We start from the raw sequence: 11,281 nt of genomic DNA on the forward strand, positions 1-11,281 counted from the left end.
GCTCATCGGGATTTTGAGGAACTTCGAATTCGACAAGAGAACCTCCAGACTCAACATGAGGGTCTGGTCGTGATCACAAGAATCTTTTGAAGATTCTTGAAAAGGATGGTCAGATCCGGCCGCGGAAGAAACCGCGTACTAATGGTACGGGTGGAGCCGACCAACGGAAAACGTAGGATGCGTTTGCATCCTACGTGGCAATTCTATTGTGTACGCATTGCCTCTGCGATGCAGTACACGGAAAGGTCCAATGAACTTGGGTAGTAGTTTACTACCCACATTAGTGACTACATGTTAAGGTTAGTTTACCGTAGACAGTAGTACTAGACCATTAATTTTAAATGAAAGAACATTTGCTCTTCAATGTTTGTCTGCATTCCGTTTCTGACGGTCCACTACGTTAGCAATGGAATCCTGAACGAAACGGATTACTGATTCTCGAGCCAGCAGAAATTCCTCTGCTGACTCATTTGTTTTATCTTTTTAGTGCGCTTTGTGTGCACTGCTATGAGATCATTCTCATCTTCGATGTCGATTGCTTCGACATCGACGCATTCGCGTCGTAGGTAACCTCGATGCGTGATGAGCATGAGCCAGAAATGGCTTTGCTCGCTTGAATCTCCCCCCTTTAACTAGAGGACCCCTCTAATTTTGGGCGTATATGCGTGGATAGCGTAAGCTATTCACGAAGAATGGTATATGCGTTGTAAACATGCACCGAATTGATCATGACGAATTCGACCATCGGTACAAACTTGCTTCAGTTAGGATACGATTGGACGTAACTTCGAAGTATCTCTTCAATGACGCTTGACGCGTTCCGTCTGACCATCTTTTTCTGAATGATCAGAAGCTGACAAAGCTAGCCGTGTTCCGAGAAATCGGAATACTGATTGCCAAAACTCCGCCGTAATCCGCGGATCTCTATCCGATCAGTTCACGGAGTACTCGTGGAATTTCAATACCGTGTCGATAAAGACACGGGCACAGCCCGGAGCCGTGATTGACTCTGGTACTGCAGCAAGATGTACCATCTTGCTGAATCTTTCTAGAAAAACAAAAATTCCATTGTTTTTGTGATCCTCTTCGGAAAATCCGAAGACGAAAACCATAGATACGGACTGCCAACATTCTGCCGTAAGTGGAGAGGTTGGAGAGGTGCACGGGATGAAGGGCTAGGCTTCACCCGTTGACATACCTCGCAAGTACGAATGTACTTGCATACGCACTGAACTGGAGGGGCCAGTAAAAGTCGCGACTTGCTCTGAGATAAGTTTTCTCACGTCCACGAAGCCCACGTGTTGGTGCATTATGACACTCATACATGATGCGCAAGCGCAAATCATTGTAAGCTGGGACGACGACACGTGGAGTGTCGCCGGCAACGGATGTGTAAATACTATAACTCGTTGCGTGTTGTGTATCGATCGGATAACGATCGATATGAAGCCAGTAAATCTTTTAAAAATATATCGGATGGATTCATCAGATGATATATTACGCAGAAGGTCTTATTTTTTTGCGTAGGTTTTCATTATATCATCAAACAAAGTTGATGACGGAGCACTTGTACTGAGTGTTGCAACAGTGGGATTATTTTCAATATTGGAGTGCGCTGCCGGATCGATATCGGGTCGGCGTGACACGCATCAGCGACGACATTAAGTTGTCCTGGTTTACATTCCACGAAGAAAACTAAAATTTCGCGAAGAAGTATAGCCACCTCGCCATTCTTTGCGAGAGGTGTAGGCTATTTAAGGCCGTGCGTAATGACGCATGGTCCGTATATACGATGAACGGTCTATCTCCGAGGAAATAGACCCTAAAATTAGCCTGTGCATATTTCATGGCAAAGAGTTCTTTGCCATGCACTGGATAATTGCGTTCAGCTGGTTGCATCTAGCGCGTCGTCTGTTACCAATCGCATCCCGCGCCGTCTGTATCGTATTGTATTAACGCACAGCCAATTGCGAAATCTCTGGCGTCACAGACCACATGGAATGGTCTGTCTTGATCTGCAATCGCCAAGATAGGCGATTGCATCAAGCTTTGCTTGTTATTTTTAAACGCACGCTGACAATCAGCGTTCCATAACCATTCTCGTCTTTTTCCAAGAGACGAGAGAGATGAATTGTCATCTCTGCATAATTGCGAGATTTCTTGTGCAGTAACGCCGCTAAATTAAGGAACTTTCAAAGTTCCTTGACATCAACTGGAACTAGCCAGTCGGTGATTGCCTTGATCTTTTCGGTATCAGGGCGCACGCCGTGTTTACCGACGATGCACCCAAGAAGTGGTATTTCGCTTGCAGCGAATATACACTTCTTGAGATTTGCAAACAACTTATGCTTTCGCATAAGTGTAAGATCCTGACGAACGTGAGTTTTATGAGCTTCCACGTCCGTCTTTCCGTCCATGGCCCAGCTATGGACGAATACATCGTCAAAATATCTCGGTGCGAATTCTCACACCGGTCTCAACAGATTTGTTACGCATCTGTTGAATGTAGCAGGGGTGTTACTAAGCCCCTGAGGCATCACTAGCCATTCCCAGAGCATCCCACTGGGAGTGCTCACTGCTGTGTACGGGATGTCTCGTTCACACATAAGGATTTGATAAAAGCCTTCCATCAGATCCATAGACGAAAAGATCGTACTCTTGGACATACCATCAATGATTACGTCTTTTCTAGGTATCAGCGTTTGAGCCGGTACCGTTGCAGCATTCAGTTTGTTGAATGCGTGCACTTTCCGCCACCATCCTGTGGTTTTTCGCACACAGAAGGTCGGAGAGCTATGTGGGAGGTTGACTTCCTTACATGGCCCGCTTATAATAAATCGGTAAAGAATTTATCGATCGCAAGTACTTGTTCACGAAGCAAGGGCCACTGCTTCATGACACAGTACTTCGAGCCCGGGTTGAGCTCGATCTCATGTCGGGCGCCTTTTTCTTTAGGCAACTCGCATGGAACTGCTTCAGGGAGTACATTTTTGAATATAATCAAATCCTTGTTAAAGGATTTGTTTTGAGCGACTCCCAGGATTGAGTAGTATATCTCTCAATTTGAGTCTTCGCATCGAGGATACTTTCGTCCATCGATGAGCTGCTGATAACCCGTTCGTTCTCTGCAAGTCGGTTACGTATTCGTCCTCTGTGGCGAGTACGCAGATCTGCTTGATTTTACAACCATGCAGATCTCTCAAGAACCGCTTAGGTTCTAGGGTTGGTAATTGAGTTATCTCCGAAGTTAACTTCGGAGGCGCATACAGATCAAGAGTAGAAGCGCCTACTCTCGATCCGTCATTAACCAAGACATTTAATGTCTCGGTTTCTTCCTGGGATTTATCCATAGGCTGCCGGGGGATTAATCCCTCGGGATCTTGAAGTCTAGTCACTTCAACTATTTGAGGAGATTTATCCTCAAGTACGTGGAGACCTCTTCCCTCAACGTCTTCCGAGTGTGATTGCGCTATCACAATCGGGTCCTCTACGGTCGACTCTGTACTCGACCTAGGATCATCATATTGTCCCTTTGGGGCAACCGGTAACTCCTTGAATGTCGCCCGCCAGGCGTACATTTATGTCTCAATCCACTCGACTTATTCGAGTGGTGGCCCCTCGGCGCTGCCTGTGCATTCGCACAGCCGCCGGCAGCTGCCTCCACATGGTGATTAGTAATCGCACTGTGATCTTGTGCAGTTGTACTAACGACCGTACAACACGTAGGCCATCGCACTCACTCGTAGTACATCCACACGCTTGTGGACGCTCCAAGACATTCATCAGATGGCCATCTGATGAACAAGTGGCAGGCATCTTTAAGGATCGATGCTGCCAGCTGATCCTTGGCTTATAATTTCTGAGCCATGGAAGACCTAGAAAAACATCAAGTTTGTCGTCCAGATCCAGTACGATGAAATCATCATTGTACTGTAAATCTTTTAGGGTGTAGTGAAATTTCACTACACGTTTCATTAAAGTTATCGATCCGTCTATCGCTAGACGCACCGTCATTCTCGTTGGAGGGATGTCGCGCTCAACATATTTGAGCCTACGACCTTCTAGCGACTAGCAAGGAATAAAGTTATTCGATGCTCCACAGTCCGCTAGGGCTCAAAGTGACGAATCATTTTTTCCTTCAACTTCAAGGTGATAGGGGATACCTCATCGCCAGGCGCAAAGACACATAATGATTGTGTGTCTAGAGCAACTTTAATCAAGAGATTTGCAAATTCTCTTGAATTTGCTGGATCAGTAGGGCGTTGCGCCCCTACTGACCCGGACCATGTTTTGGCGGCCCGCCTCGCTATTGCGATTTCGCAACAACGTCGGACCCGCGACCGCTGCCCTTTCTGGCATTCAGTCCATAATTACGTTCAGTACCACTCGGTACTGGGCATGGGGCACTACATTCATGAGCGTAGTGTCGTAACTTTTGACAGTGATTGCATTTCTGCAATCGCTTACTGTTCGAAAAGCGAGGTTTATCGCTTTCGACATAAGAGAGGTCATAGGTTCTGGACCTCCAAGCTCTGTCGTCTTGGAGAATGATACGATGACGAACTAGCTTGAGCCTGTCTCAAGCTAAATTCCTCCTGTTCCGCAACGGATATTGCTTCTTCAAGCTTATCCAGTTCCAAGCGGAACAAGTGGGTCTTTTCGTGACCATCCGTAAGACCTTCCATGAATACCGTAATTAACGTGTGTTCATGGACTGGATTGTTAGTGATACAACTCACTAAGTGTCGTATATGCTGGGCATTAGCGTGCACATCACGCTTGCCTTGCTTGAGTTTCAGAAGCTCTGATCGAGTTCTGAACTCAGCCCTAGGCAATTCAAAAGTCTATTTGAGCCGAGCTTAAAAAGCCTCTAGCGACTCAAAGACATATGAATTGCGCAACTTCAGGCCTAGTGCCCAAGCTTTGGCACGACCTGCCGACGATGTGACGAGCCCTTATGGCATCGTCCAACTCGACAAACCATCTAAAATGGGAGTCTTCTTCGACTCCCCTATACTTAGAGATGTCTATATTTAATGCTTTGGGACGACGCGTGTGCGTCAACCCAGGTACAGGGGTCTGTACCTGTTGTCTCAACAGTTCTACCTGATGAGACCCTTGCTGATTAAGCAAGGTACCTCCTCCTTCTCCTTCGCCTTGTCAAGTTCATGTTGAACGAAGTTGGCGATGGCTGTACGGAGGGCATCTCTGTCCAAACAATACAGCATGGCCAAGACGGCATCGTTCCCTATGGTCGAACTCATTTGTTCGACCGCACTCCTTTCTATGTCACTTAGAAAGGAGTAGCTATCACACAAACCGTGATGCGCATTTCCATTATCATCTAACATGTCCATGTTAGATGATGGAAGTGTGGTCCTTGGAGGGACTACAAAGTGCTACCAGGTGTTACGGGGCACTACGACTTGTACTGCTTCAGTACAAGTCCACTTCGCGCTGCCTCAGTGCGAGTGGTGCATCACGTTGCTTCACGTACACTAGTACGTGCAGAGGAAGACTCTCTTTGAAACACTTGCTTTAAAGAGGGATAATTACAAAACTGTATTTAATATAATTAAGTTTTCTGTTTCTATTTATTTAATACTAACTTAATACAAAACATGTAATAAGTCTTATCTATCTATCTCTTTGCGCGCGTCCAGCGCTGACTGGACCGCGGAGAAAGTAGATATAATGGTCTATATGTATTAATAGATAAGCTTTGAAAATATAACCATGTAAAATAATATTCTCCATATATTATCTACCTCTCAGAAAATATGTTAATAAACAATTTTTAAGTTTTAATTTCATGTAACGATACACCCCGATACACTTTCTGCAAATGATGATTTTTCACGCACACACTTTTTGTTAAAATTGTTAATAAAATACAAGAGCCAAAAATCTGAATTCTTAATATATCCTGAGATTATTACAAACGATTGTCGTGAATCGTTTGTATCAATTATTACGAGTAGCACACAAAATATAAACCGTGCCATCAAGTTGCATCAAAATCTAGTAAATATAGTCATGGCAAGCTCCCTACATGAAGCGGTTAAGGTGCAACAACACTTGGCCAGAATCTCCGTCTGCGCCATTGCCGATGCCATGGCAAAGTTAAACATTCAGGGCCACCTTTTGGACATAAGTCTCGTGCGCGGCTTGGAGGTCGCGGATATTTGCGGGCCTGCACTTACGGTGCAAGTCGTACCGACAAAAGGGTGTAAAGTTAATAAGTTGCCATACCATTACATCGACGAAATCGAAAAAGGTCAAGTAATTGTCATTAGCGCTCCAGAAGGCAGCACATTTGGTGTTTTCGGTGGATTATTGGCCACTGCCGCTAAAGCTCGAGGAGCGGCTGGTGTCATAACCGACGGAAGAGTGCGCGATGTACAGGAAATCAGATCCATAGGTCTTCCGACCTTCTCTCGAGGGACGTCGGTACACGGTCAACGAGGCAAATCTACAATTGCGGACGTCAATTGTCCTGTGGTCGTAGGAGGTTGCGTAATTCGCTGCAATGACATTATCCGAGCCGACTGCAACGGCGTCATTGTCATCCCCAATGAGCACGCAACTGAAATCGCATCTAAAGCCGAAGTGATTGAGAAGCAGGACGATAAGATCGCAGAGGCAGTCAAGCAGGGAGCGATGCTAAAACACTCTTTCGAGCGCTTTCGCGCGAAAATGTAAATTATGAAAAGTTTATTGTGTGTCATACGTAAATAATGCCGGTTGTGCGAAATATTCACTTAGCTCCCATCTTTGGTAATACGTAATATTATATTCCTGATTCGAGGTGACGATGGCAAAGTTCACGAGTATAGCTCTTCTCGTGAAAGCAGAGATCTGCACCAAAATTCCTCGGTGCTCTCTACTTATTTCCTTATTAAAAGTGCTTTTTGACTTGTGTTCGAAAGCTCGTACCAAGCGATGAAATCTTGTCAGTGTCTTACGGACAATAGAGCGTTCAGTTTGAAGATCCTTGGCACCATTTGCCATAGAATAGTAAAAAGATTTAAACCTATTATATTGCTAATTACATGTAAAAGACACTACGTATTTAGGCGGCGATGAGCGTGTGGAGACACTGAACGACGTCTCCGTCCGCCTCGCGCAGCTTGCGATCCGCTAGTTGCACAGAGATCTCCATCTCCTGTGCTACGAGTGCGACGTCATCTTGACTGATCTTCACAGCTGCTAATTTCTTCTCAAGCAGGCGCTCCGCCTCCTTATCTGCTTCTTCCTGCTTGTGTAGCGCCTGAAATGCCACTTTCATCTTGTTTTCATCCATCTGCTTCTCCTCGACAAGATCGGTCAGATTTTCCATCGCGGTGCTTTCATCCTTCTTGCTCTTTACTTGCTCCTGTGGCGTCTCTTCTTCGCCATCCGAGCCCGTCAGAGCTTTCACCTCCATTGCGCTCATATTGTCGTTCGACCACAGCCAATGCGAGAATGCATTCAGCTTTTTAGCCAATTAAATGCTTCATCTTTTTTTTTGCACACGTCGCGTACGAAGACCATTTTGTCATTTGTGGTTTTCCTTCCTAGGCTAAAGTGGTGTGCATCTACACATTTCCATGTTTACCCGTGTATCCCGTCGTGTAGCCTTAAAGCTCTGCTCGACGCGATCCTTCGCATCGCAGGCTCGAACAGCCGCAGCAATTAAGGCCCCTGTCACCTTTGCTGTTGCCGCTGCTGTTGGTATGACGGCTTTTGCCATCACCGCTGCGCCTGTGGCCGAGAACAAGGCCGCTGGGAAGCCTACGACCCCACTTGCTGGCGTCGCCGGCACCTCAAAGGAGCGCACATTCATCGCTATCAAACCGGATGGCGTGCAGCGTGGCCTTATTAGCGAAGTCATTGGGCGTTTTGAAAAAAAAGGCTACAAGCTCGTGGCGCTCAAACAAATGACAGCGACAGAAGAGCGCGCGAAAGCGCACTACGCTGATCTCTCGGGGCGCCCGTTTTTCCCTGGTCTTGTCAAGTATTTCAGCTCGGGACCGATCGTATGCATGGTCTGGGAAGGCACGGATGTCATTCTCACTGGCCGCAAAATCTTGGGGGCGACGAACCCCAATCAGGCTGCCCCTGGCACCTTACGTGGCGATAATTGCATCTCCACGGGGCGGAACCTCGTACACGGGTCGGACGGCCCAGACTCGGCCAAGCACGAAATCACCATGTGGTTCACTCCCGAAGAAATCAGCAACTACGAACGCGCTCTTGACACGTGGATCGTCTCGGACAATTAAACAGCGGCACGGTTCAAGCTTCATTGACGAGCTGTGAATATGTGCTAGCTTTGTGTTTGATACATAAAGGAAGACGAATTAAATAAATCTCAATTTGCTCAACTTGTGATGATTGCAACCTTTTTTTTTTAAAAAAGATACCACTACAAATCTGTCAAGAATTTCTGAAAAAAGGTTTTCTATTTTGGCAAGACAATATATTGCCTTGAAAACCTATATTGATCATTAAGAAACAATGCAATCATCAAGAATCTCTTACCAGCAAAGGTCCTTTTCACACTAGGAGCGCTTAACCTACTACCCCGCACTAAACTCTTTCATCGTACACTGTGCCATACCGTCTCAAGTCAAAAGCAAGCCAACGGACGACTCGGAACTTATTGAATGCAATTCACGAGAACGAGTTAACGCCGCTCGTCGAAATCCAAAAAATGTTTCCGGGAGTACTTCGGAATTTACATGATCAAATCGCCAGCCAAGATGGTGGTCGCACGAATTGCAATGGATACTACTCCACGCATAGCCAGGAAACCACGTATCTTGTATACTACGTGCAGTGCTTGTAAACACGTGGGACCGAGTTACGTCACGTACAGTCAATACTTGATACACATGACCCATAGGATTGACAAATGTCTCCATCAATGCGTCATGCGTTGTCATACGAATCATTTCTCGAGTATTTGCAATAACAACGCCACATATCGCACAAAAGAGATCTTCTTGTACCTCTTCAAGCAATTCAATTTCTCGACGTAATAATCGCACCGTCGAGTTCATTTGAAGTAATTCCAGTCTTTGCATCGTATCCAGTGGTAAATTCCGAGCAACCCAGTATGCAAATAAAGTCGGATCCGGACGGTCACTTGCAACTGCCACGTAATGTTTAAACGATTCGTTTGCATTGATAAAATCATCGTCCTTCGTTTGACTCCTTTGGTCGATTCGTGGCTTGCGAAACCACGCACTGTAAACAGAAGACAATAGCATTTTTTGTATCGTGTGTACCAACACACGTGCATCGTATAACGCATACGTGCATTGTCCCCAATAAGCCGGATATTGTCGACTGTATTGTCGTCGAAAAATTGGATTTAATTTCAGGAGTGAACCATGACACGACATTGTATGAAATGGGATGGACTGAGCTCGATCGTGTGGCAAAATTTGTACTTTTCCATACAAGAATTGAAGGCTTCCATTAGCTGGCAATCGCTCTACGAGACGAAAGCGTTGCTTGGCTGTTCCAGTCATTCGCCCATTGTGCGCCTCTATACTAAACCGCTCGACTTGAACGGTAGCTCCAAATTGTTGGTCAGTTTGATGAGGAGCGAGAACGGCTAAGAGCACATTTTCTGTGGAGATGTATTCACCAATACCTCCAAGCATAGAAGTCGATAACATCCGAAGTGGAAGAACGTCGCCTGGGAATAACACCTATGTGGAATGAGCTTCTCGACGATCCTTTTGACGGGACTAGCAATGGGTTTTTGCGTACAATGTCGGGTAGATAGAGTAGCGGTAATGTAAGAATCTTGCCTTCAGGATGCATGGAGGAGTGACGGTGATTTATTGCCTCGAGATGCCCAAGATACGCGTGAGCTTCGTAAGCGTGATCTCCTGAACGTGCCATCTTGTGTCGAAAATGTTGCACCACCAGAATTTGTACATTTTTGTATTCTCCAAAACACTAAATGCCACCTTTAAGAGGGGTTATCCTATCGTACCTAATTAACTCAACAATTATGACGAAAAAACGACGATAGAAATAAAGCTCATGCTTGATCAATGTCGCCTCGTCAACAAAATATCGGTTTTTATATGTCCAATTGTAGTAAAAAGATCTATACGATCCAATTTCGACAAAATAATTCGTTTTCTTATTACTCACTTCCTAGACTTACTTGTTTTGGTTTCTAAAGTTGCACTGACCAATAATCTGATTCACCATGCCGATTTTCAAAACGATAATAAAGGATAGTTCTATTTCTATTGCGTAGATCTGGCGTTATCTTTTCAAAATTGTGTCAATGACCGTCCGGATTGACCAAAATATAATAAATCTGATGGGGGCAAGCCGCTAGATTATTTGCAGGAACCCCATTGCAGATGCATTTTTTTCTACCTGCAATAAGAAGCCTAGAAGAAGCGGCAATTCTGTAGCGAAGCGTCGCATTCAAGTCGCCGCATATCAACAATTTTGTCCAGAGGAAGCGGCAACTCGAAACAAAACGTATTTGAAACCGCCCTAAATAAGCTTTTAAGGCGCAGTAGACGTCTAAAACGAACAAAGTGGTGCACAAATCTTTAGAATTGGATACTTAGCAACAAGGTACTTAAAATATTCATCCTTCTCAGAAACCACAAAGAAGTGTACCCCCTCTACCGTCGCGTGGAGCGACGTCCGCCCCGCTTCTCCGCTTCCATCCGGAAAGCCCAGTCCACATGAATAGTTTGACCTAAGATTTTCTCGCCATCCATACGCTCCATGGCCGCCTTGGCGTCCTCAAAGTGCTCAAATTCCACGAGAGCGTACCCCTTTACAAACCCCGAACGCCGGTCTAGATTTAAATGCAAATCTTTCACTTGGGAATCCTCCCCAAAAACGTCCATAACATCCTCTTCCTGTGCTTCTTCGTGGACGCCAGTAACAAAAAGGAGCCATCCCTCCACTGAACGGAGCGCTGTCGAATGATCTCGACTCGGCTTAAGCTTGTCAAAAACGCCGCTTTCAGCTGGATACCGTGCAGCGTCCATAGCAGCCGAACCAGATCCGCGTCCTCGTATCGTCCGTTTTGTCTTTTTTGGCTTCACTTCTTCTTCCTCGACAGCCATGGCCGTATCACTCTCGTAGTCCACTTCGTCCGCCATTTTGTAATAGGGGTACGCAACTTTTTTAAGTGGCGATAAAATATTCAAAAAAACAAACTTTCGGTGTTTAGTAGGGTAAGGTCATTCTTATCGGTAAGACAACGCGGTACATGTACCCATTTGCGGATTAAATACTAGTATGTCGT

The 11,281-nt window shown here is 45.6% G+C and overlaps 5 protein-coding genes across 5 annotated transcripts; 2 read left to right on the forward strand and 3 right to left on the reverse strand.

Moving 5' to 3' along the window:
• Positions 1–6,036: 6,036 nt before the first annotated feature.
• On the forward strand, positions 6,037–6,702 carry CCR75_005870 (uncharacterized protein; the record flags this gene model as incomplete). The annotated part of the gene is made up of 1 exon (XM_067963944.1): positions 6,037–6,702. The coding sequence occupies one exon, from the start codon at positions 6,037–6,039 to the stop codon at positions 6,700–6,702; it is 666 nt and encodes a 221-aa protein (XP_067815464.1).
• A 370-nt stretch (positions 6,703–7,072) lies between these two features.
• CCR75_005869 (uncharacterized protein) lies at positions 7,073–7,426 on the reverse strand (the record flags this gene model as incomplete). The annotated part of the gene is made up of 1 exon (XM_067963943.1): positions 7,073–7,426. One exon carries the CDS (start codon positions 7,424–7,426, stop codon positions 7,073–7,075), a length of 354 nt encoding a protein of 117 aa, XP_067815723.1.
• Positions 7,427–7,589: 163 nt separating this feature from the next.
• CCR75_005868 (uncharacterized protein) lies at positions 7,590–8,264 on the forward strand (the record flags this gene model as incomplete). Its single annotated transcript, XM_067963942.1, has 1 exon — positions 7,590–8,264. One exon carries the CDS (start codon positions 7,590–7,592, stop codon positions 8,262–8,264), a length of 675 nt encoding a protein of 224 aa, XP_067815722.1.
• Positions 8,265–8,606: 342 nt separating this feature from the next.
• Positions 8,607–9,653, reverse strand: CCR75_005867 (uncharacterized protein; the record flags this gene model as incomplete). Its single annotated transcript, XM_067963941.1, has 1 exon — positions 8,607–9,653. One exon carries the CDS (start codon positions 9,651–9,653, stop codon positions 8,607–8,609), a length of 1,047 nt encoding a protein of 348 aa, XP_067815729.1.
• A 993-nt stretch (positions 9,654–10,646) lies between these two features.
• Positions 10,647–11,135, reverse strand: CCR75_005866 (uncharacterized protein; the record flags this gene model as incomplete). The annotated part of the gene is made up of 1 exon (XM_067963940.1): positions 10,647–11,135. The coding sequence occupies one exon, from the start codon at positions 11,133–11,135 to the stop codon at positions 10,647–10,649; it is 489 nt and encodes a 162-aa protein (XP_067815728.1).
• Between the last annotated feature and the right edge of the window lie 146 nt (positions 11,136–11,281).

Source organism: Bremia lactucae (assembly GCF_004359215.1).
Source record: "Bremia lactucae strain SF5 chromosome Unknown BlacSF5_NotPlaced_183_SHOA01000117.1_1171385bp, whole genome shotgun sequence".
Taxonomy (NCBI): domain Eukaryota; phylum Oomycota; class Peronosporomycetes; order Peronosporales; family Peronosporaceae; genus Bremia; species Bremia lactucae.